Source organism: Pan troglodytes, chromosome 2 (assembly GCF_028858775.2).
Source record: "Pan troglodytes isolate AG18354 chromosome 2, NHGRI_mPanTro3-v2.0_pri, whole genome shotgun sequence".
Classification (NCBI taxonomy): Eukaryota; Metazoa; Chordata; class Mammalia; order Primates; family Hominidae; genus Pan; species Pan troglodytes.
The window spans coordinates 164513367-164540662 of record NC_086015.1 but is presented as its reverse complement, the minus strand read 5'-3'; the positions used below and the strand labels follow the sequence as shown (position 1 = coordinate 164540662).

Sequence of the window (27296 nt, the reverse complement as noted above, 5' to 3'; positions counted from 1 at the left end):
GATCCCAGCCCCAGAGCGGGGGAGGGCGCCTCCCTATCCCCTCCTCCCCGTCCCCGCCTCGGCTCGGGGTTTTACTGCAGCAGCCGGAGGTGACAGCGACGCCTCAGCCGCCTCTGTTGCTCTCGGAGCCCCGGCTTCCCCTGCACCGGGAAAGCGCCCCCTCTCGAGAGGCTGGTCCCTGGAGAAGTGCGAACGAGCTGCAGAAAACCAGATTTTAAAATGTAGAAGTCGTTGGGCTGCATTCCTCCGAGGACCAGTCTGATCGCCCAGGACTAAGAGTGGCAGCGTATGAGAAGTTGGGACCATAGAGCAAAGGGGGGAGGGGAGTGTTGCAGCAGGCATTCTCTTCTGGAAGGAGTCGCTGGGAGCAGTGCGGTTGGACACAAGTTTGCGTAGGAGTGTTTTCCTTTTGTCAATAATTAATCACCGGAATTAGCCAGGTAGAATTTGAGTTTTAGCAAGAGTCCCGAGGGCGGGGCCGAACACCTAACTCCGGGAGGCTCCCAGGCGCCCGGCGCAGTGGGAAGCTCGCAGCAGCTGGGGAGGAGCCAAAGCCTCGGCGCTCACCTAAGCCGCAGGGAGATACACCCAACTGGGAGGTAAGCATCTTCCAAAATACCTACTTGAACTGTTAAGTAGCTTTAGTAGGATAGAATTCCTGTCTCTATAGGAGGAAAAAATTAATACTGAGCTTTAATGCAATTTATCAGTTTATTATTTAACTGCATTACAATTTTCAGAATTGATGGATTTTTCCATTTACCTTTCACTATGTGGGAAACTAAGATGTTTCACTCAGTAGAAGCCAAACTTTAACACTGAAACTTTCCAAACTAAAAGAAGAAAAAATTTCTTTGCTATTTTCACTATTTACCTTTGTGTAGTCCATTAACGACTCAGGAAAATATCATTGGGTTGTGCTTGGTTTCCTTCTTAAATATTCATCTTTACCTAGTTCCGTGCTCCTATACAATCCCTCTCTGCCCATAAGCTACTTAAACTACTGTACTTTAGGCAATAGTACACACAAGTCACCTGCCAAAAAGTGAAGAATTTCCAACAAGGAATACATTTTAACATTCTCTTGTAAGTATTAAGCAGTATGTATTTTCTCAAAGATACTTAAGTCATCCTTTATAAGTAACCAAACTTCTTCACCAAAAGACAGCCAGCTAGAGTTAGCTAAATAGTTAACTTTGCCATGGGGATGGAGAAGGTGGGGAAATGTTTAGAGTAGCATTTTAAATATGAGTTGGACTCCAGATTTGTTTCAACTAAAGTGACATTCAACTGGTTGGCAATTCACATATGAGCCCAGTCCACAATCACATAAGGAGTTTGAAGAATTGTTAAATGTAAGAACTAGCCCCAAAGTCCAAATAACTGCATCAGGGGAGTTGGGAAAGTTGTTTTTCAAAAAGACTTTGTGGTGCAGTACTTATTTTGAATTAGACAAAAATTAAGAAAGACATGGTCATTTTTGCTAGTGAAATTCTAAAATGTATACATAAAAGTGTTGAATTTTTAATAACTTGATTTCCACATCTGAATTATTCCTATGCTGTTTAAAACAGGTAATTTCGGTGACTTTCTCAATGGCTGTGAAGGCTTTGTACATAGATAACTAGACCAAAACCAACAAGCTGTAGTATGAAATGTACTGTCACTCTCATTATCCAGATATTTATTTACAACTATTTAATGACGATAAATTAAAAATTATTTGTCAAAACAAAGCATGGTCATTCTAGAATTCGACTAGATTTGAAGTTGAAAGTCGATTTGAAGTTGAAAATCAACCAGTTCTCAACTCTCATTGGTTTTCTTAATTCACTGTAAATTTGCAAATACTTTTATAAAAACTGCCCTTTATAATTGTACAGCAATTCCATCTCTACTACGCTAATTATAAAGAGAGTTTTACCACTATCTTACCACCAAGTATAAAAGAAACAAAATATTCATAAAAAATGATCCAAATGGGACTCACTTCCAGAATGGTGATGTGAAGAGCTTTTCAAATCCACTCCCTAAAAACAACAATAACTGGTGAAAATTATAGATAAATAACCATTTAAAGTTCCTGGAAATTGTCCTAAGGACATACAGCATGAAGACAATTTATTCATTTATTCAAGACAATCTCTTATATTTCAGTAAGAACTGCAAACAATTGTGACGCTTGAACCACAATATATTTCCCCACCCTCTCCAGTTGAGTGTGATGATGTCCCACTAAGGATGGGTGCAGCCAGTAACACAGGGCACCCTCTCAACCTAGATCCTCGTCTACAGTATACCCTGAGAGAAGCAGGCCACCAGCATTACTCATCATCCCCAGCTTTGTGTTTCAGAGCTCTATTCTAGATGAGAGCAACTGAGAGTTCTGAGGCTCTCTTCCTCCAACCATCCTCCACTCTTAAGACAGAAAATGAAGAACTCAACAACAAAAACACAACCCATTTAAAAATGGACAAAAAAATTTGAATAGACATTTCTCCAAAGAGCAGGTAGAAACAGCCAATTTACACATGAGAAGGTGTTTACTAGCCATTAGTGGTTGGGGAAATGAAAATCAAATCAAAACCACAATACAATCCCACTTCACACCAACCGGAATGGCTATCACAAAAAAAAAAAAAAAAGGAAAGAAAGAGAGAGAGAGAAAGAAAGAGAAAGAATGAAGGAAAGAAAGAAAGAAAGAAGGAAGGAAAGAAAATAAAGAAAGAAGAAAAAGAAAGAGAAAGAAAGAAAGAGATAATAGCAAGTGTTAGAGAAGATGTAGAGAAAATTGAACTGTCATATATTGCTGGTATTGCTGGTGGGGATGGAAAATGGTGCAATCGCTATAGAAGAGAGTTTGATTGTTCCTCAAAAAGTTGAGAATAGAGTTACCACATAATCAAGCAATTCCACTCCTAGGCATATATTCAAGAGAATTGAAAACTTATGTCCGTTCAAGAACTGTACACAAATGTTCATAGTGGCATTACTCGTAACACCCAAAGAAGCTGATTGAAACAACCCAAGTTGTTTATTGAATGATGAATGGATAAATAAAATGTAGTATGGAATGAAATGATAAAATATTATTCAGCAATGAAAATCATGTGGCTGATACATACTACAACATGGATGAACATTGAAGAGATTACGTTAAGTGAAAGAAGACCACATATTATATGATTTATTTACATAACATATCCACAATAGGCAAATCTATAGAGAAAGTAGATTAGTTGTTTCCTGAGGCTGGAGTAGAAGGTAAGATTAGGGAGAAAACGGGAGTGACTAAAGGCTACAGTGTGTCTTCTTGGGGTGATGCAAATGGTCTAAAATTGACTGTCATGATGGTTGCAATACTGTAAATATACTAAAAACCACTGAATTGTGTACTTTAAGTAGGTAAACTGTATGGTGAGTTTTATCTCAATAAAGCTGGTTTAAAAAAATTTTCCAGAGTATTAAAAGAACAAATGGGTTTAAAACTTAGAGTTGCTGAATCCGCATGTGCCATTTGACCAATAGTTTATGTGAGGCTTTTCCCCAATGACCACATTAAAATATATGAAATATTTAAGAATTTCACAGGTGTCACACAGCTATGTGATTCACATATGTTTACATGCCTGCCCAAACTTTTCTCCACCTAGAATTAAGTCAGATGTCATTAGTATAGTCCTACAAAGAATTTGCTTGCAATGCTATATCTTTTTGGACTCATCAACTCATTATATTAATCCAGGACCTGTGAGGCCACTTGTTCCTCCTACTTCTAGATATGTCTAGTCCTTTATCAGTGATTCAGGCCAGCGGTTGAGTTTGTTCAGGCCCACATTGGGTGAGAGAGGAAGGTACCTGGATCTCAGCCAAAAGTGTAATTGCCTTCTACTCAGATTAACCCAGTTTTGCCTACACTAGACTGGCCCTAAAAGCCAGAGAGTCTTGGGAAGAGGAAAAGCTGGAGCAGCCACTGAAGTCTTCACAGCATACTAACATGTCATTGTCAGAAAGCATCTGCTGTGATTACGACAACCTCAAATGCAGGAGACTCTCCCAAATAATTAATATGTTCCTCTATTCATCTTTTATGTTTTGAGTTCCCACAAGCTGCCTGATCCTGTACTAAGAACCATGAAATCAAATGATAATGCTTCGTCCAGAAATGGAAATATAAAACTAGTGAGCCTCAGAGTGTCATGGGGGTGGCAAGCAGCCTCAGCCTTGCTGCCAGACAGTTATTAGTTCACTGAAACAAACCATACCCTTAGCTTTAGGGATTTAAGTCTACCGGCTTCAGGAAACCTCAGAATTTTCCATTCTCACCAGCACAGGCTTATTCTTTCATGTGTACGTTTTTGAGGAGCATATCATGCTGATTTGTGTGGGTTTTGACCATCAAAGCTTTTGTAGAAGTCCACTGTAATATTTTCTCTAATTAAAAGATTTATATAAAATAATTTTTAATGTCCAGCAATTTATTTATTTTATTTTTATTGATTTATTTATTTTGAGACAGAGTTTCACTCTTTTTGCCCAGGCTGGAGTGCAATGGCATGATCTCAGCTCACTGTGACCTCCGCCTCCCAGGTTCAAGTGATTGTCCTGCCTCAGCCTCCCCAGTAGCTGGGATTACAGGCGTCTGCCACCACGCCCAGCTAAATTTTCTTGTATTTTAGTAGAGATGGGGTTTCACTATGTTGGCCAGGCTGGTCTCAAACTCCTGACATCAGGTAATCCACCCACCTTGGCCTCCTAAAGTGCTGGGATTATAGGTGTGAGCCACTGCACCTGGCCCAGCCATTTGTTTATAAAATCAATATATGTAGGAAAAAACTTGATTATAGTTACTTTTAAAATATTGCTTTCATCAGGATTAATGATTCATTTATTCAACAGATTAAAAAAAGATAAATGAATTATTGCACACCTACCCTGTACCAGGTCACTTCTAGGCCCTGGATAAGTAATAAACAAAACAGACAAAAATTCCCAAGATGTCAAACATTAATAATAATAAGTAAATTACATAATGAAGATAAGGGCTCTGAAGAAACATAAAACAGAGAAAAGAATGAGCTACAATTTTAAATAGTGAGATCAGACTAGGAATTAAGATCATGCAATTAGAAAAATGTAAAATCACATACAAACCTGGCCACTGTAACTCACCAAAAGGACTACCAGCTCCCAGTTAATTTCTCTCTTCCCCTGGGAAGCTTTGGTTTCCCCTTGCCATTAGCTTCAACCACCAAGATTATTTTGCTGCCTATATTTGCTGTTGTTTCATCAGAAAAAAATAGTATATCAGCACAAAGGCCTTCCAAGTAAGCATAAGGAAGACATAACCCAACACCTGCTCTCGCGAATTACAACCTATGTAAATCACTGCATTATAATAACAAAAATTGCTCAAAGAAATCATCAGCCTGGGCTTTCAGTTTACTTTTGGCCTCTTCCTCTAGCTTTGTCCTGGATTCTTGTAGTCTTCCAGAGAATTAGTTTGCTTTTGGCCTCTTCCTCTAGCTTTGTCCTGGATTCTTACAGTCTTCCAGAGAATTGTGTGGTAAATAATTAAGAACTAGTTCCCCAAAGTTAATACCGTTTGAAGAGTGAAAGTGTTGGGGAGAAGTAAGGTAAGAGAAATTTCCAGGCCATCATGCCCAGGTAAAGGGAGAACAAGTCTTTCAGAACTATGGAAAGTGAGCAGAGCATCAAATCCTACAGACCAACTGAAAAAAAGAGGGAAAAAGCAACCAGTCTCCACTTTACCAGATTGTCCCAGAATTCCTACTCAGGGCACTTGGTTTAAAGGAGACCTGAGGAGGTCTCTTTCTAGTGAAATATAATGGGTGCAGCAGCTTTCTTGGACTAGAGCTTTTAGTAATGGCTTAAAAGGGAGCAGAGACCTGATTTTGTAAGTCAAAAGGATACATTTATTTCAGGCTTAGAGGAAAAGTGTTTAAGAATATTCAGAATAAAGATAAAGTTAGAAATAAGTCAAAAGACCCCCTGTCACAAGGGAGTTATTATGGAGCGTTAGAATTCTCATTCATTCATTCAACAAATTTTGATTGAGCAGCTACTATGTGGTAGGCACTTAGGTAACAAGACAGAAGAGGACCTTATTTCAAAGACCTTTCCTTCTGATGATATGTTATATGCCTTTTGCAACAAAATGTCTGAGAACACAGGAATAAGGACAACAACTTTCTGATTTGCCGACCTGACACCTCCTCCAGACTGGATTAGAGTCTTCTTCTATGCCCCTGAGAACCTTACACTTCCCTATCATAGCATAAACCACACTGCGTGTGGATGCTTGCTTAATTGCTCCTCCTCTTCTCTAGAAAGCAGCCTAAGGACAGTGACCGTGTCTATCTTATTGACAGTTTATATCCCTCCTACATCCTTGCTAAATACTTGTCTGAGTGGCTAGCTGGCTGGAAGGATGGATAAATGATTTGTCAGGTATAGAAGTAGTGCATCTCTTATATTGTTGTTAAGTGAGCTGCATAAAGTAATTCATATAAAGTGCTTATCAAACTTCCAAAACATAAGTTGCTCAATAAATATCTGCTACTATTATCAGTATAAAATGGCAGCTTCCAGGTGACAATTTGCCATTTAAGTATTGCATCCCTGCTCTTTCAGCTCCATTATAAGATCAAAGGTTTTCAATTAGTAATTCCAAGCTAAAGTTATCACTTTGAGTTCAATATCTATAAAAATATTAAAAAGAGAATTTGGGAATAAATGTAAATAGCCTATTGAACAAGAAAGTTAAAATGATTCAAAAAAAGAAAGAAGGAAAAAAGCGCAAGATGTCATGCCCAAAGCAACTTTTCTGGGGCAATAATACCACACTTACATTCCCCATATATAGCCAAAATATCAGTTCATGTTTATGTTCTGGAACATTCTAATTGTGCCTCATAGAAATAAGCACCAATGAATGTTCACTGATGAAGAAGTAGAAAATAAAGCAAAAAAAATTTAAATAAATATATATTATATATATATGGATGCATCTTATTTGAAGTTTAGTCTTATCTAAATCTAAGGGTATTGTATTATCTTTTTGTTTCTTTTGAAAATCTAATGCTTTTTTCTGTGTGTGACCTTTAATCAAAATTAGCATAGTGCCTCCCCATATGGAGTTATCTATTACCAACTAAATGAGATGAAAAGCTAACCTGTGACCAACATATGGAAACCCAGTAACTTTGCTGCTTTCTTCTACTTCTATCTGAGAGAATATGCTTGGGCTCTTCCCCTACCAAAGGGATCCTCATAGGAAATTTTAAATCTCGCTCAAAAACATTTTTAATTACTCAGATAGGGACCTTTGATGACTGTGGGATCTCTGAATTGGGAGCCATCACACATGAAGGAAAGCATGTGATGCCTGGCACACATGCCCAGGCCCACTGAAAATAGAAGCCGTCCTGATCAACTATCCAGGCAGAACTCTCCTTTGGTCTCAAAATTTTTCTGGCGTTATTACTAGGCTATGACTGCTGTATATCTGTTTAGATAGAGAAATTTTAAAAAAAAGTAGTTTAAGTTTAATAGATTTAAACCTGCCACAGGATCTACACAAACATATATACATATTTTTTACTGCCTTGGCTAATAATCAGCAACTTAATGAAAAACTGAAGTATTTAACACTAGGATAGTAATAGCACTGAATTAGAGATTTTATGGATTTTTTTTTCATGTACCATCTATACATCCTGTGTCATCTTCCCATAGACTGCACAGGGGTAGAAGTTTTTGTAAAGTGCCTAAAACAATGCTAAGCTTATAGTAGTGACCAATAAATGTTTGTGGTACAAATGGAATAAATCTTGAGGTACCTTGAAATTTAGCCTAATGCAATCATTAGAAAGATGATTAGAAAACTGTGTAAAGATATTTAAAAATCCCTTTGAGCAAAATTAATTGAAAAAATCAGAATACAGAATTAAATACATACTTTGATTACAACCAAGTGTGAAAGTAAAACATGCATAGAAAAAAATCTAAAGTGTTAACAATATACAAAGTTTTTTAAAAACGGTAAAATTATGGTTGTCTATATTTTTCATAATATTTTATAATTTTTATTGTGATATTTCAGGGGATACTTTATTTCTATAAGAGCAGGTATGGTTTCAACAGTAGTTAAAACTATTAATAAACAAAGAAATTATTCTTTGTGATTAAAAACCAGTCTATTAGCATAGCAACAATATTTCTCTTAAAGTTGTCAGCAAAGTCTTCTGACTTAGCTACTATCTTTATCTGATCTACCTTCACTAATATTGAATTTAATATACAAAAGTCAGTACTTGTCACTCAAATAGTCAAGAAAATCTGATTAACTGTACTATTTCTAGAGACATTTTTTAAATGTATTATACTATTGATGGAGAAGCATTATTTGTCACATAACATAGAACCTTATCTCTCTAGTGAGGTTAAGAGTTAAAATAAAGAAATGTTTTTCCTAAAAAGTTTACATTTGGTCTTCTCTAAAATCTTTTAAGCTAAACATAATGGAACCAACATAATGGAAATGAAATTTTGAAATAAATAAATAACTTTCTAATCTAGTACTTAGCAATTGTAAACTCTTAAGAACATAATTGACACCTTATTTTAAAATGATAAATTAATTTGGTTACTTTTAAATTTACAAATGATATACATACATATTAGTGGATATAAATATATATATTTGTAAATAATACAAAGAAGCATACATTTGTACGTATTATTATTACTATCATATTGTATAAAGCTGCAACAGAAAAATTCAACAACTTCTTATAAGTGTTGTCTAAACTCTACATTTGTAATCAAACATAATATCACTACTACTCACTAAATTAGATACCGTAGAAAGCGCTTACTCAATTTTCATGGGCTTTATGAATAATATATGTTAAATAGCCCCAGTTCCTCTAACAATCCTTTAAATAAGTTATTTCACAGTCTGGTCATGCAGCTTTTTAATGTAATTACTTGTCATCATAAACAAGGCAACTGTTTAAGCAATAACAAGCTGTACCTTGATCATTCCCACTCTCACAGTTATCAATTTTGATTAGCTATAGATTCTAATTTGTTTCTTGTTTATAGAATCAAAAAAATAAATTCTTATATTTGGTGGGGAATGAGTCTAAAATAGTCAATGCTGTGGAGTACAAATTTGATTTTTAGAAGGAAAAGCAAAAAGTAGTTAAGAAACAAAGTGAACAACTTAAAAAATTTGATGTGAACTCTTTACCAAAGGTCTGTCATGGGGAGGTGCAGTCGCAGTACATTTGTCCCTTAGCTCAATGCATTTGAAGTGGAAGATTCTTACTTAATATTTGGCAGTATGCTTGAGAGAACAGGATCTCATGTGTTTGATCTTTTTCTAAGAAGAGTAAACTGCTTCTCCTTTATTAATTCACCCATTGAAGAGCAATTTTAAGTAAAATTGATTTAGGTTCACTTTATTGATAGAAAAATTAGGCATAGAAACATACATAACTGAGCCCAATAGTTCAGTTACTAACCCTTCTTACTCCTAGAGGCTGCAGATATCATGTCTACTCTGCGATGGAGAGCTTGGGCCTTAAAATTTTAGTAGGTTGTTTTATTGCCTAAAACTTTGAACAAAGAAAAAATAAATCAATCAGGTTGGCCTAGTTCTGGTTTTGATGGGCAGGAAAATCAGGTTATAATTTAGAACAACAACAAAGAAAAGCTGTTCCACAAGTTACCTCTATTTAGGAGGAAACAAGCATCAATGCAAATACAAAACAGTACCTCTGTGATCTGCTAACTTCCTTCGGGGTGAATTCTTCCTACGAGGCTCATGGGAGTTATCATTTCACCCACTTATATCATATGTCCCTGAAGGATTCAGTAGAATCACCTAAAAGGAATCTGTTAGATAAGAGGAAATAAAATGCATGTAGAAAATAGAAGGAACAAATAATAATTGGGACGAAAGTTACTATCTTTGAGCCCTTACTAAGACCAGTCATCACTAAGGACCTTTCACCAATGTTGCATTGTTTAATCTCCACAATAATGCAGAAATAATTGATAATCACCATGTTACTGATGACATAACTAATGTTCAAAGAGGTTAAACAATATCCAAATACCATGCAATAGCAAACTCCAGTTTGCCAATTTCAAACTCCACACTTTTTTTAATATGACAAAAACATTTTAACAAAGTAAATAATTCTCTGGTGGAATATTTAATTCTACTGTAGAAATACTATCTTAGAATCGGTGAGATTTTAGTAATATCTTCTTAAAACCTGCCTCCTGATGCATAGCAACCCTTAGAAGGTGTTGTCTAGCCTCTGCTTGGACAATTTTCCTAATGGAGCTCTCACTACCTCACCACATAACCCATTCCGCTTTAGACAGCTCTGATTTTTTAAAGTTTTTCCTAAGACTCACCTCTGAAAACAAAACAACAGTTCCAAATCTTCTCCTCCATGTCAGCCTATAACACCCTTTAATACCTTTTAGATCTTTTAAGACCTCCATGACACATTCCTCCCCCCAAATCTTCTCTCAGCATTTCCCAGAGGAAACCTTCCAGGACTTCTCCATCTAGCTTTCTATGGATATGCTTAGCTTGCTGGAGTGACCATTTTAACAGCTAGAGGAAGAATGCTAATCAAAGCCAGAAGCCATATCCCCTTTTTCTCATCTGAGACAACATATTTCTATAGATATGTAAGAATATTGGACCACTTATTTATTTATTTGGCAGTCATATCACAAAACTATTGGTTTAAAATGAACTTGAAGCCAATAAAAAATCCTTAGTATTTTTACTGGGACTCCTTATAAGCTAATTTTCTCCAATCTTATCTTTACCAATTGTCTTTTTGTATGGAAGAACAGGACCTTTTTATTTCCCCATTTTACCCTCAGAATCTGCAATCTGCTAAGTCTCTTATCCCCCTACACCATAACATGGGATCATCTGGAAATTTGATGATACGTACTTTTCTTAACTTAATTCATATGGACAAAAAAGCTACAAATGGTCAGGGCAAAGTGCAAAAATCTGGGGCTAACTACTGAAGACACACTAACCATCTTTATGATGCTTCACAAATTACAAGACATTTTCACAGATATTTTCTCATTTAATTCTCACACCTAATATATGCATAAGACAATATCACTGTTCTATATATGAGGAAAAAGACTGAGAAAGACTGTATGACATACCTGATGTTCCACATCAAATAAATGACACAATAAGATATAAGCCTTATTGCTTCTGACTATATCCAATGTGATTTTAAAGACAAATTTTTTATAGATAGTGACTAATCTAATCTCTTCCCCGTGCCCCCCATGGATATTAAGAGAGACTAATAAAGTCAAGAAATATTTTCTACAAACAAAATCTCACCCAAAAACTGAATTAGAGAGCAGATCAAAAGCAGTCTGCTCCAAAAGAAGTGAGGTGGGGTGTTCTTAGCCCCTCCCTTTGTCCCTCCTTGGGCCTCCCCTCAACCCTGGTACCTGTGGCACTTTATAGTCCTGATTGCGGAATCACTAGCCAATGGCATATCTTCAAACTGTGACCTTTTCTAAAAATAATTTTTCAAATAAGGCTGGCTTGATGTGCCTTGTGTTTATAACACATTCTAGACTTTTGTGAGAGATTATCCATCTAGATGGCTTAATGACCATTTACATGGGACAGAATGGTTTTAAAATTTGAAGACATCTTTTGGTTTATTTAATTCAAATCTTTATTTTGCAGATGAGGAAACAGCAACCCAGAGAGGAGAACTAACCCACACAGGATCATTTCGTGAAGGAGCAAGGCTGAAGACCCAGACCTGGACTTTCTTAGGCAAGTAAATTCTGATTATATCACGGAGGCTTGCTGTGAGAGATCTGCCCCTTTTCACTGTGAGATGGCGTCATTAACACATCTAGTTCTCTCCTAAGCAGCCAGCAAACATTTATTATACACTAGATATTATATTGGAATTTGAGATGATACAAAGGAAAAAAATGGGGCAATTAGCTCTAGTAATTTGGAGGTCTCAACTTACGGATATTCCAAGTTCCTTTGAAATGTGTGCAGAAAAATGTTTATGCAAAATTTGAATACATTGCAAGGGGTCCATAGGACCCTCCCCCCAAGTCCTTGACCTCCAGGTTAAGAACTCCTAGCCTAGAAGAGGCCAATCCCAGCACAACTGCCAGTGTTAGAATTGCATAGCACTAGCTACTGTCTTATTTATGGGTCTACTGGTTAAAGGCTGCTTGTGTTTCGACATCCTTCATCTTTTATTTAACTGGAGCAGCATCTTATCCTTGAAGACCTTTGGTACAAGAGAGGAATATATGTTTAATAAGCATTTAATTACCCAGATCAGACAAATTAAGAGAAAAATATGGTAAAATGAAAACATTATTTTCCAAAAATATTAACAATTAAAATGAAGATGCCTAATGTTTATAACAGAACATTAATTTTTTTCTGGTTCCTTTATTTTTAATAAAGAAAGAAAAGGAAATAGAATTACAAAAAAAACACCTAGATACTACTAGCTGCCTGTCCACTTTTATTCAATCTATAGTGAGTGACCTATAGTAAAAGTGACCTATCAGCCAAGGGTAGGGGATGTGGACAAAAACAAATAGATTTATCTTATGAATGATTGCTTCCCAATCCTTCCCCTTTTGCTACAGTGTTTTTGGAGATTTGTAACTCTGAAATGGTTGGCAATAATTTCTTCATTTCAAAATATTTTTGAAAGCTCAATATTACCTTAACATTATTGATAACAAGCCTTGATTTTACTAATTCAAAAATACTTGTAGGATGCCTGGCATTTGCAGAACACTGTAAGGTATTCAGCAAAGAACAGGTGCCATTGAGGTTGCTGAAGCCTGTTTGTCCCCTTTATGACAGCCACACCAAAATTGAATAAACATTCTGAAAAATAACCTCTCTAAAACTGGTTTTGAATTTAGTAACCAATAAAAGTCATATGCCCTGCCTTAAAAATGATCCCATTCTCTTTCATTCTTTGCCTGGTAGTCATAATCTAGCAATACCATGTTAGAATAGTGTGGTAGTAATCATAATAGCTAACATTCACTTAGCTCTTCCTATGTGTTATTCTAAATATTTTATACTTTTTAATCATCCCAGCATCTGTGTGAATGAAGTTATCTTATTCCTGTTCTCCAGCTGCAGAAACTGAGGGTCAGAGTGATTGAGTAACTTGGCCAGGGTCACAAAATTAGTAAGAACAGAGCTGGGATTCAAACCCAGACAGGACCAGAGCCCAAGCTTGTAACCACTTCACCGTACGACCTGTCAGCAGGATTCTCACCCAGCTCCCCACATGGCCCTCATGACACATTGAGCCTCCGTTTCCTTATCTTTAAAACAGGGATAATTTAAGTTAGGCATCTAGCCATTGCCTACCACACTGGTACTGAAAACTGCTGTTTCTGCCGGGGGCAGTGGTGCACGCCTATATTCTCACCTACTTGGGAAGCTGAAGTGAGGAGGATCACTTGACTCCAGGAGTTCCAGACCAGCCTGGACAACATAGGAAAACTCCATCTCCAAAAAAAACAAAAACAAAAGTTTCTATTCCCTGCAAAGAGATCACATTATGAGATTCTACCATTTCTAAGGAAGATATCTGTATTTGCTTCCTAGGGCTCTTGTAACAAATCACCACAGATTTAGCGGCTTAAAACAACAGAAGTTTGTTCTCTGATACTCCCAAAGGCTAGAAGTCTGCAATCAAAGTGTTGGCAGCGCTGTACTTCCTCCAAGGGCTCTAGGGAGAATTCTTCCTCACCTCTTCCAGCTCTGGTGGCTTCAGGCATTTTTTTTGGCTTGTGGCTTCCTAACTCTGATCTCGCCTGTCTTCACAGGGCCTTCTCTGTGTCTCTCTTTTAAAAACAGTTGTCCTTAGGTTTAAGGCTAATCTGAGTAATACAGGATGCTCTTTTTTCAAGATCCTTAACTTAATTGAACTACAAAGACTCTTCTTCCAAAAAGGTCATATTCACTGCTTCCAAGACATGGACATAGGTTTTGGGCGGCTAATATCCGACTTACTACAATATCCCAATATAAGTATTTTTATGTTTTGGAAGATTCCCTCTGGCCTTCGTCCTGACAACAAGCCAGCTTTATTCAGAGGGAGTAAATCGTTTTATCTCACCACTCCTTTTCTTTGCACTGGAAGCATGTAGGTAGCCATATGGCTGGGAGCAGGTGAAGGAGGATGAACCCAACAGTAATATATCCACACTATTCTCAGGAGAATCAGAAATCCACTTGGCTAAATTGTCAATGAGAGTTTTTTCTTTTAGTATATCATTGCAGTAATTCACTTCTAAGTATAAGATTATAAAATCTAAGCGATTTATGTGCCTAAAGCAACATGTTTTCACGGAATACTCATGAATTTGACTATAAACTTCTACTTTCCCTTCTCACCTCCCCTCTGTCTCTGAAACCATTTGACCTGGAATACAGCAGTATAACCAACCAAGCAGGGAAATGTCCCTTGATTCAGGGGTTGGCAGAGAGAGCACCTTATCAATGCTATGCGTGTCTCTATGGCCTGATCTGCCTAGTTCTCCACTCTTTTCTTTTCCTTTTTTATTTTTATTTTTTTTTTCTTTTTGAGACAGAGTCTTACTCTTTTGCCCAGGCTGAAGTGCAGTGGCATGACCACAGCTCAGTGCGGCCTCAACATCCTGGGCTCAAGCGATCCTCCCACCTCAGCCCCTCAAAGTGCGAGGATTACCACGCCCAGCCTCCACTCTTTTCTGTAAAAGCGTTAATAACTGAGATACAGAAGCAGGTCAACTGAGGGCAATGAAAGGGCAGCAGGCTAGATTACTACTGTCACAAAATCACATCTATGAAAGTTCAATGTTGTCAGTCACCAAAATAAGAAAAACACTGACCTCATCACCACAGCTTTCCAGATAATGTAATAAGAAATAAAGAATAAGCAGAAGTGGGAGAGACAGATAAATATGTTTTTTTTAAAAAGTTGTATAAACATATCTATTCAATATTACCCAAAAAAGTGAAAAGAAAACAGACAATTAGTATTAGAAAACACTATTGGAAAGGTCTTGGCTGACCAGCTCCTTATACAACCAGATTTGCTTTGGCAGAACTCTGAGAACAACGTACTCCTGACAGATCAATATTGCAGTAACTCACCATTTTCACCCTCAAATTATTCACTGGATAAAAGTCTTCAGTTGCTGAAGATTCATAAAATGTAATAACAATAGGTAGGGAAGAGAAAAAGGCTTAATTTTTCATGGTCAGGCTTCTAGCTCTTAAGAAAAACAAAGGCCTTAGAAAAAACATCAAGCAAGTCTTTCCTAAGGCAGTTAAGCATATCATAGAATTCACAGTTCCCACAAGTACTGTAGAAGATTAAGCTATTAGAATTTCACTGATGCCAGGAATAAACCTAAATATGTCAGCTCTCATCTCAAGAAGGTTCTTGGGGGTTTGGCTCTTCTGAGTTTTCCCCTTCTATTTTGACAACCAAGAAGGGAACCCCAATTGGGACATCACAATTATTATTTGAAGACCTTTGGGGTTATTTGTTTACTCAGCTTTGTATGGTACATCGATGTGATTTTGCTAGACTAGTAATGCCCCATTCCAACTTGAGACTCTTATTGACTTTTAATAACTTTTTAAAAATATTATTCAGACTGTTTTAAAGTTTATTTTAAAATTTCAGTCCTTCATAATTTTTAGGGTTATTCATTGATTTCTTAAAATGTTTAATTGTGGTAAACTACACATACAATTTAACATCTTAGCCATTTTTAAGACTACAGTTAAGTGGTGTTAAGTATATTTACATTGTTCTTCAACCAATCTCTAGAACTTTCTCATCTTGCAAAACTGAAACTCTATACCCATTAAACAGTAACTCTGTATTTCTGCATCTCCCCAGTCCCTGACAACCATCATTTTTCTGTTTCTAGGGTTTGACTACTCTAGATACCTCATGTAAGTGAAATCATACAGTTTTTGTGACTGGCTTATTTCACTTCAACAAAAAGGCTCATCCATGTTGTAGCATGTGCCAGAATTTCCTTCTGTTCTAAAGCTGAATAATATTCCATTGTATGTATACACCACATCTTATTTTTTCCATCCATTTGTCCATGGACATTTGGATTGCTTCCACCTTTTGACTATTGTGAATAATGCTTCTGTGAATGTGGATACACATTTAATGACTTAGAAAACAACTTTTGATGGCTTTAATGCCATTGTTAATGTTGCAGTTTGTTCGCTTTTTGCTTCTAAAAACAACCTGGCAGCCCTTGGCAACAATATATTCAAAAGGAAAAAGCCACTCAGAAGCTATATATTTTCCCTTTTCCTTCTTTATATAACAACAAAGTTTCTTTTCTTTTTAAATAAAATAGTTATAAAGAAGCTCATCCTAAGAAAGGACATTGTAGCTAAACCTTGACCTAGAAGCCCTACTCTCCCTTCCAGTATTGCCAGAAATAAACAGGGATACTTACCCTGTTTCTATGTTAGGAAGTGAAAGGACAGCAGAAGCAAGACAAGATAGACCATTCCCTTGTTACAAATTTCTCTTCCTACTCCTAATATCTACTCGGCATCAATGTATGTGGCACTCTTTATTTTCTAAATGTTTCTTCTTTTTGATAGCCACACAATATTGAGATTAATCTAATCTGAATTTAGTATTTTCTATATTATCATGAGAATTTTTGTTAAAGTCGAATTCCAAATTTTCTTTCCCAGCTGGAAGTTTTTCATTCATAAATTCCTCTGTAGTCTATCAGAAGATGACCAAAAAATAGGACTGCCTTGAAATTGCAGTTACTCAACACATACCATGTTGCACAATGACTCCAATTGATAGTTGGACTAGAAATACATGTTTTTAAAATTGTTTTGCTTTTGTTAGTGTTAATACAAATGACAAATGAAAGGTAATAAAATTGGTTCAGGCCAGGTGTGGTGGCTCACGCCTGTAATCCCATCACTATGGGAGGTCAAGGTGGAAGGATCACTTGAAGCCAGGAGTCTGAGACCAGCTTGAGCAACAAAGTACAACCTGGCCTCTACAAAACTGTTTTTTAAAAATTAGCTGGGCATGGTGGCATGTGCCAATAGTCCCAGCTACTTGGGAGGCTGAGGAAGGAGGATATCTTGAGCCCCGGAGTTCAAGGTTGCAATGACTGTGATCATGCCACTGCACTCCAGCCTAAGTGACAGAGCGAGACCTTGTCTCAATAAATAAATGCATAAATAAAATAAGGTGAGTTCAGGTAGCCATAAAACATTCTGTTATTGTATATAACACAAAACACTGTATCAACAACAACTTGACTAAACTGTTAGTGAGACTTTTTCCTTCTAGTATATTATTTCAGTAAACTTCCAAGTATAAGGTTATAAAATTTAATTAGAGTAACTTTGCTGCCTAAAGCAATAATGTGCTTTGACTTACAATTGTTTGTTTCTTATCTCTAGAGGGTCTATAAAATTATCCAACTAATGAATGTGTAGAGAAAGTTCCTTAATTTCCCTATGATTGTTCGATTTTCTTCCCTACCTTTGATTCATCATAAACTTTTAAGTTGTTTTTTTCAGCTTCCCCTAAAAACTTGGACTCCAAATCTTCACCTCTGGTCTGACTTCTGGTATTCACTCTGCTGTCAACATGAGGAATTGGTTGCCAAAGGAAGGCTGGGGAGTATTCTAAGATGAAAAGAAAATTCTCCTCCAAAAGTTTAAACAAGGATGGAATTTTCTGTAGGGCACAGAAAACATTGGGGTCACCCACAGAGAATGTAGAGCAAGGTATCTGGAAACTGATCAGCCAATAAACTGAGGTTATGTCTAATTCTTACACAGAAGCAATATAAGGTTTTGCCCCATTAATCAGATAAACTTAAACCACATTCATGTCTCTGATACAATAAGAAATTGCATGTCTTTGTATCTCTGTGAATCTAATTGTGCTCACATGAAGATGCAGCTTGTGATTAGGCCCCCAAGACAAGAACAATCACATTGGTTGTGCAGTGCACAGCCCACACAACAGTATGTGGTGGCCCTGCCCAAGAAATATTTGGCCATTTGTTTACAGGTTCCAATACCTTTCAAGTAGTGAAGCCATGTAGCAATCATGGCTACAAACGTGTGTATTTATTTATTTATTTTAAGGTACTAGATGATTCAATTAGCAAACATAAATAAGGGGTAGTTTTTTCCCCATCAAATATACAAATCACTCCATTGTTGAAGTAACTGTTATATTCCACAAAGACTCTTTGAGTCTATAATTTAGTAAAATCTTGCAAGTGGCTTAAAGTTTTACAAATCTACAAGTAATGACAAGACACTACAGTTGCTGTGAATGTTACTATTACGTCTAAAGAGCTAAAACCCATTCCAACTCTCCTTACTACATCACTCAAACAGGCTCAGAGACAATTATCAATTATCTCAGTTTTACACATGGAGAAACTGTGACACAAGAAGATTTTGGAATTTACCCAAAGACACAAATAAAATAAATAAATAGAAAGAGAGGAAAAGAGCTGCAATAGAATTCAAGTCTTCAAGTGTCCAGGTGTTCCCATCCTGGAATTTTTCCCATTAGAACCACTTTTCTACCTATCAATCTTAAATTATTACTCACCTAGAGTAAGCACTTCTAAGAGCTATTTCAATAGGATTTAAAACTAATTCATAAGTCTTTCTTATTCCCCTGCAGAGTCCATGAACTTTTAACATTATAAGAAAGTAAAAAAGCATTTGTTATATATATTTTTAAAAATTTAGCACCAGCTCCCTTCCATGCTTCAAAAAAACAGATTGTACTGAATTTTCACAAAATAATCTGTCTAAAACTCATTGCCTGAAAGCAGACAATGAGAATTCAGAAGCACCTTTTATGATCCCCACATTGTGCTGTGGAAATATTAAGTACGTTCGAGTGTGCTTCCTGCCTTCAACCACCTTACAGCTGAATCGGTCAGTCAGCCAACAGGCCAGCTCACCAACCAGGCACTGGGGATAAAAAGATGAATGCTGCACATTCCCAGTACCCAAAGCCCTCATAGTCTTGTGGGGAAACAGACTGTGCATAACTAAAAATGTTGCTACAATGGTAACACATAAAAGAGAGTAATAATATTTTCCTTTGCAGGGGAGGGGTCTTCTGAGAATGTTTCATAGAAGAAAGGATATAGAAGATATGCCTTAAAATAGCTTCTTTAAGCAATAGCTTAAAATAGGAGTTTATCTGGCAGAGAAGGGGCACAAGAAAATTTCAAGAAAAGAAAAGAGCATGAATGAAAACATAGAAGCTTTAGAATGAATGGCATTTAGCAGGAGAGTTGAGAGATTTAACTGGAGAGGTGAAGAAATGAAACTGTGAAGGGCCTTAAACGAAGGTTTTATTTCATAGGAAATGGAGAGCCATTGAAGGCTTTCAAGAAGAGAAATGAATCTGTTAAGTTTGGACAGTTAATTCTAGCAGCAGTTTAGAAGACTGTAAGGTAAAAAAGAGACAAGCAGGTAGCTATTTCATTAGTGCAAGCAACAGATGGAGAGTCCACAGCACCATCCAACAAAATATTCTGCAATGTTGAAAATATTCTATATCTTTTCTCTCCAATATGGTAACCACTAGCCACATGTGGCTATTAAACACTAGACATTTAAATTGTCATGTGTGACTAGTGGCTGCCATATTGGACAGTACAGAGACATCTTAGAGAAGCTAACACTTAAGCCTTAAAGTTGGATTTTTCCAACTTCAGGTTGCAATTAGTAGGTTAAGAAATCAATGTAGTAAACACAATCATGATGTTTTTAATGAAAGAAGAGAATAACAAAATAAGGTAGAATTAACTAGAATAGATAAGAATAAATATAATGGAACAGAATAGAATAAAAATATCAGCATGCTCTGCAAAGTATTCTTTTGAGAGACGTTTGTTTCAGTTATATGACTCTCTCTTTCTCTCTCTCTCTGTGTGTGTGTATGTGTGTGTGTATACACCATGGATCACAATGTAAGATGTATTTTTCCTCTTTATTATGTTTAAGAAATTTTAAAAGCCAGTCTCTTATGCAAGGATATTACTCATCTATGTACATAGTTATTGGGAAAAATTTTCCAGATAGGAAGTAAAGCTTCAGCAAAGTTCACTGGAGTTTAGAATAGGGATAACTCTGGACCTTTGAAGGCTTTCCTAATTAATCTTTTCTCTTTTGGATCGGCTTCATTGTTTAGGACAGTTGTAGATTTACAGAAAAATCAAGAAGACAATACAGGGAGTTCCCATATACCCTGAATCCAGTGTCCCCTTTAAAATCTTACATTAGTATAACATATTCATTACAATTAATGAACCAATATTGATATACTACTATTAACTAAAGTTCTTACCTTACTCATATGTCCTTAGTTATTACTTAATGTCCCTTTTCTGTTCCAGGATTCCATCTGGGATACCACATTACAATTAGTCATAATGCCTCCTTTAGCCTCCTTTGGCTATAACAATTTTTCACAGTTTGCTTGTTTTTGATGACCTTGGGGGTTTTGGGGAGTACTGGTCAGGTATCTTGTAGAATGTCCCTCTAATGGAATTTGTCTGATACCTTTCTCATGATTAGGCTGGATCTATGGGTTATTGGGAAGAAGATCACAGAGGTAAAGTGTCTTTTTTGACATCATATCATGAAGATTATTCATATCATGATTATTATCAACATGATTAATAATGATCAATGTTGGCCTTGACCACCTGGCTGAAGCAGGGCTTATCAGTTTTCTCCACTGTAAAGTTACTCATTTTTATCCCCCTTTCCATACTGTGTTCTTAGGAAGGAAATCGCTGTATTTCTAATTTTTTAAATAAATGAATTACTCAGTTAAAGGAGGGCTTGTACTTGAGTAAGTCATATTAAGCTGTTTCCAAAGAAAGCTACTGTGAGTACAGAAAGAGTCTCTTTTTAGATACAGCATCTCTCTCTGCAACTGGCAGGACACTTTTATCACTTCTCAGATTTTCAGGTTCCAAATATGAAGCACAAAAAAAAATGAAGCTGAGTGATTGATGTAGAGTTCCAAAGTGAGTTGAGAAGGAGTTAACCCAAAAATCAACTTTAGGCCCTTCTAACTGTTCAGTCCCTGATTCTGATGTTCTAGAAGTAAATTTAAACCAAAATGTACTAAGTCTTTTTTTTTCCCCAGGAGAATAGCTACCTTTAGAATAGGAAATTCCTTAATGAGAAAATCCAGTAACTTGGGGTAATTCTTTTTTGGCAGGGGGAGGGCTACTGATCACGTTTTCTGCAATATTTCCAAGGTAAATGCCACTGTACCAAATCACCTGCTACGCCTCTTTCATTGCAGTTACCTAACTTCCTTCCAGTCCTGTTCCCCAAAACAGAAAACAACAACAAAGAGCTCCCCGAGCAAGCCCAGCCAATACTTTTCTTGCAAGCTCCCCTCAACTGTGTTCACATTCCATGACTCATACAGCAGTGTTCGTGTTACCACATGTGGTTTTTTTAAATTGTTACATTTATTCACTTTCTTCTCCATCCAAGCCAGAACAAAGTCCTGCCCCTGTGTAATGAGTCATAAGTCTCAAATCTTCTCCCTCTCTATCTGAGAGAGGAGATGTAACTTCATCTCCTTCTCCACCGCACACAAATCTAATGAGAGGGAAATCACCACCCATTGATAAAAGAGTAGTAACAATCAGAAATAAGAAATAATCATTTACTCTGCATTCCCAGTTATGAAATAACCTTTTAGTGGACTTCCAACACAGAAACATTCAGGCTACAGCAGGTATTATCACTGTCTCAGCATGTCAGAGTCAAACTGTATCCAGGCCACTGTACCCCTGCCTGAAGCCACATCACAGTCTGCTTAGGAGTGCCACCTTTGAATACACAATCTCATGAAAGATCTAAGAACATTTTTAAAGTCATCAAGTTTAGAGGAAACTTTTCTTTTTAAAAAAGAATAAACTACTCTCTCCTTCTTTTCCATATATCGAAAGTCATCTTTTCAAAAGCACCTAACTAAAAACAGGAGATGCATGGTGTGCCTGAATAAAGTAAGCATTTCAAGTTCTTGGTTTAGCTTTGCTGAGATATAGCACTAGGTCTCTAAGGAAGTGGATAGATTAATATCACATTTCACTGTGAAAATTTAGGACTTTAAAATGTTTGCTATCATCTAGTTCCAGGTTATCAGTGGATAATTAATTTCATATTTCTGTCATCTTATTTCCTCAAATGCAGGCTCTTTTTCTAGCCTTCTTCTTAGCATTTTTCCATGTCCTTTCCTCCCACTTAGTACTCATTCCTGGGCCCTCGATCACTGCATGTTTGTTATATGGTCCAGTTTGCTGCTTCCTGGAAGAGCATCTCCTGCCTGTAATGCCTTTGAGAATAAAGTCTTTCCGAAGCCATTAATATTCAGAAGGAGCCACATAGTAGTACTCAAAATGTATTCATTCAATGAATGAATGAATTCTCCTAACCACATTACTCATCAAATTGTCTAAAGTGGTTTTTTCCTTTTAATCTTGTATATAGTCCCACAGGAGATAAGAAAGTTGACTCACAGAAGGTAGAAATATATTACCTAAGCAAATCTAGAACCTAAAAATAGTGTGCATTCTAACAATAGATTGTAGCAGATGGTTCACCAATAATAACCAACTCTCCCTCTTCTCACCTTCTCATGATAAGAAATGACACACAAACTGTCTTTAAAATTGCTTATCATCAATAAGGGGAAAATGAATCAGAGAAAAAGAGACAATCAGTGTTTTCAAGAGACACTTTTCACATGTCAGTTCTGGCTACTTAGAGGGCTGAGATTGTGGTAACTGGCAAAAAAAAATTTTTTTAAGTCTTAACTGCTTAAATGGTTAGCAGTGCAGAAGTATATTTAAAACAGCCAGATTTAAAGTCATTGCAGATTTGGGGTATTTGTGATCAAGATCTTACCATGTATCCACTGTTGGTGCTATACATGTTGGTGTGCTTTTTATCTGCTGTTTCTTTTATTCAATGATTGATTGTTTGACTTTTAGCAGTTTAAAACAATAGACATTAATTAGCTTGAAGTTTCTATGGCTCAGGAATCTGGATACAGATTAGCTGGATGCCTCTGGCTCAGGGTCTTTCTCAAGGCCATCATTAAGGTGTCGGCTAGGGCTGCCCAAGCAAGGAATTCTAATTTTAATAGAGAAAGCAATAGCCGGGAAATTAATCAATGCAATTTTTTTAAAATTTAGAGTGTTTTGTTTTGTTTTGCCAGGATCTCACTATGTTGCTCAGGCTGGACTTGAAGTCCTAGACCAAAGGGATCCTTCCCCCTGGCCTCAGCCTCTCTAGTACCTGAGACTATTGTCCCACCATGCCTTAGCATTTTTCCATGTCCTTTCCTCCCACTTAGTGCTCATTCCTGGGCCCTCGATCACTGCATGTTTGTTACATGGTCCAGTTTGCTGCTTCCTGGAAGAGCATCTCCTGACTGTAATGCCTTTGAGAATAAAGTCTTTCCGAAGCCATTAATATTCAGAAGGAGCCACATGGTAATACTTAAAATGTATTCATTCGATGAATGAATGAATTCTCCTAACCACATTACTCATCACTTAATTAGTGCAGTTTGTTTGTTTTTTGAGACAGAATTTTTGCCCAGGCTGGAGTGCAATGGCAAGATCTCGACTCACTGCAGCCTCTGCCTCCCAGGTCTCCCAGGTTCAAGTGATTCTCCTGCCTCAGCCTCCCCAGCGGCTGGGATTACAGGTGCCCACCACCATGCCCAGCTAATTTTTTGTATTTTTAGTACAGACAGGGTTTCACCATGTTGGCCAGGCGGGTCTCAAACTCCAGACCCCAGATGATCCGCCTGCCTTGGCCTCCCAAAGTTTTGGGATTACAGGTGTGAGCCACCGAGCCCAACAATTAATGCATTTGTAAAAGCCACAACAAGTTCGGGTACAGTGGCTTATGCCTGTCATCCCAGCACTTTGAGAGGCTGAGGCGGGCAGATCACCTGTGGTCAGGAGTTCAAGACCAGCCTGGCCAACATGGTGAAATCCCATCTCTACTAAAAATGCAAAAAAAAATTAGCCGGGCATGGTGGTGCATGCCTGTAATCCCAACTACTCAGGAGACTGAGGCAGGAGAATCTCTTGAACCTGGGAGGTGGAAGTTGTAGTGAGCGAAGATTGTGCCACTATATTCTAGCCTAAACAGCAGAGTGAGACTCTCTCAAAAACAAATAAATAAATAAATAGCCACAACATATAGAGAAAAGTTAATATTTCTAAATAAGCAATATTATCTCATTTGTAAAAATGAAGAGTATTTAAGAATATTTTAAACAGGTTCTCAGTACACTGTTGATTCTGAAATAGTAATGCCCTAGGGAAGAGTAGAGGTACAGATTTTCTGAAATACTTGGGCTCCAAAGTCATTTCAACTCGACTCCAGAATGCAGCATTACCACATGAACTTAAAGCCTCCTCCTCTCAAACCCACCACAGCATTGCCCTAACTCAGAGGTTGAAGATAAAACAGTTAACTTATCCAACTAGGCCCTACAGCTCCTGGCCTCACTGTGGCCATTCCCACCTCTTCAGTGTCATCACACTCCCTGCTCCCTTCTCCCTCCGTGGCCCCTCAAAACCAACCTACTTCTTCCCACCTCCAACCTTTGTACATATTGTTCCCTCTGTCTTGGCTGTTCTCCCCACTTCACTGTCTATTCTATCCATTTGACTCATAATGATCCCTTGGACCTTATCTCAAAAGTCTCTTCCTCAGAGCTGTGCTTAGGTTCACTTTTATTTCTCTTTGTATACATGGCTCAGGAAAATGAGGCTAACCTCAATTTTTAGGTACCATTATCACTAAAGTTATTTCTAACAATTGTCATGTTTAGATAGATGTTACTGTTACTAATAGTATTATTGCTGCCAATTTTAGTAGTAATTATTAGTAGTGGTGACATTAATTTTTATAGTTAATATAGTATGTATTATTTTACAGAATATTCATATATTAATAATATATTCAATGATCTTTAACAAATCTTTGAAAGATTTTAACATGCTGAGATCATGAAATTTTAAAGAGATTCTATGTTTGGTTCCTCATCCTCTAATCTGTTACATTCTTTAACAGGACAAACTTACTGCAGCTTGAAGGAGCCAACCATGGATTTGAGGCGTGTGAAGGAATATTTCTCCTGGCTCTACTATCAATACCAAATCATTAGCTGCTGTGCTGTTTTAGAGCCCTGGGAGCGATCTATGTTTAACACCATCTTACTAACCATTATTGCTATGGTGGTATACACTGCCTATGTCTTTATTCCAATCCACATTCGCCTGGCTTGGGAATTTTTCTCAAAAATATGTGGATATCACAGTACAATTTCTAATTGATCCTGTTCACATTCAGTGAAATGGCATTGCATATTTATATGTTGCTTACAACTTATTGATTTAGGTAACTATTGTGTCTTCCTTCACTATCTGACCTGAAAAGCACTCTCTTCTCTATGCACTCTTATATTCTGCCTTTCTGCCTGGAGTTTGAAATACATGTCTCTTCAGTTTCTTTCGCACATGCTACATTGTGCTTTAGACCGGAGATAATACAGTGACTTTACCTCACAAATCATATTCTGTCAACACAAATCTATGAATTTAGTTTATTTAAAATCAGAACAATTTCCTACAAAATTTTTCTGGAAAATAGACTCCTAACAGACCTACCAGAATCATGCTTAAAGTGCTCGCTTGACACTTATTCTATACTGAAGGATAAATTTTAAAAAATCTTTATAGGCTACTGTCAGAAGTATCCTATCCTTGTTTACGATGTATAAAAAGATGTGAATAAATTATATGGACCCCCTAAGTCTTATTTTCTAGTAAACTGATGATACTGGAAATTCTTTTACTTCAAATGCAAAAGAATAAGCTGGAGGCAATTATTTCCTTTCATACAGAGTTCATGAATTGTTTTAAATGCTTCTTAAAGTCTGGCTTTATAACCGTTTAAAATCAACAATGTTGATTTTAGATAACCAAGTAAGTATTATAATACAAAATAATTTTAAGTGTAAGAAACTAAAGTATAATAAAAGTAAATTCAGATATTGTATTTGTGGTGTTGCCTTGCCTCGCATGATGCTGGGGGAAAAAGAGAAAAGAAATGGTTTTCTTTTTGTACTTTCATTCAGTGTAGAGGAAAAAAAGCATGTATTGGGCCACCGGAAGACAAGCTAATAAATAGGCTGGAAGTAATATTCTACTAGCAGGAATTCAACAGCTCCAGTTAAGTGCTTTGATATGGTGGCTCCTTTGCAGAGCCAAAACAAGATTTATTAAATTTCCTTCAAACTGTTTATCTTTAAAACAAATATAAGGTTTTAATTATACTGCTGAAGCAAATGTGAATGACAAAGACTACGTTTTGCAGTTTTGCTTTCCTCCCAATAAATATTAATGTATGTAATCCTAGAGGGTAAAAATGTAAATAGGTTTGGACAATATTTGCACCCTTGTTTGTGTTATGAAAAAAATTTTTCCAAGGCGAGCTAGAGAGAAAGATGTTTGGCATGCCAAATTAACTTGCATGTTTGTTAAAAAAACAAACACATGTTTTGAAGAGAAACCAGATCTGAACATGTATTTGTTGAGTTTTGCAAAATAAAATTAATTTTGTAAGTAAATATCTACTTCCAGATTTACTTTTTATTCATATTGCACTAAATATCTAGATGTTACATTGCATATTTCTCCCCAGCTTATCATTTTTTAGTAATCCAATGTGGTAACTGGTTTTAAAATGGTAACAAAAACCTAACATTTATCAAGGAACTTCTCCATGCTGGACACATTTTCCATGTTGGAGTAGGTATAAAGGTCTCCTACTTACAGGTAAAGAGCCTGGAACTTGAAAAGGTTACATTTCTTGTTCAAGGTCGATCAGCTACTAGTAGCTGCTAGTAGCATAGCAAGGATGCAAATCCAGGTCAGGACCACACCGGGCCCTGCAAATATTTTGCACACGAAAACCCAGGGGAGGACAAAATGAACAGATGAAAGTTGATGGGATGAGTGTCACCAACGTTTGAAAGTAGAACTCCATCAAATAAAAGGAAGAGCGTTAGGAGACAGCCAAGGTTGGAGGA

The 27296-nt window shown here is 36.8% G+C and overlaps 1 protein-coding gene across 2 annotated transcripts; it reads left to right on the top strand.

Moving 5' to 3' along the window:
* On the top strand, nt 1-26263 carry SPTSSB (serine palmitoyltransferase small subunit B). 2 transcript variants are annotated; one of them, XM_054681227.1, is made up of 4 exons: nt 1-599; nt 11786-11878; nt 21384-21423; nt 25277-26263. In XM_054681227.1, the coding sequence occupies exon 4, from the start codon at nt 25309-25311 to the stop codon at nt 25537-25539; it is 231 nt and encodes a 76-aa protein (XP_054537202.1). In that variant the 5' UTR covers nt 1-599; nt 11786-11878; nt 21384-21423; nt 25277-25308; the 3' UTR covers nt 25540-26263. The 2 variants fall into 2 exon arrangements, with proteins under 2 accessions (XP_054537202.1, XP_003950276.1); XM_003950227.4 differs by lacking the exon at nt 21384-21423.
* The last annotated feature ends 1033 nt before the right edge of the window (nt 26264-27296 follow it).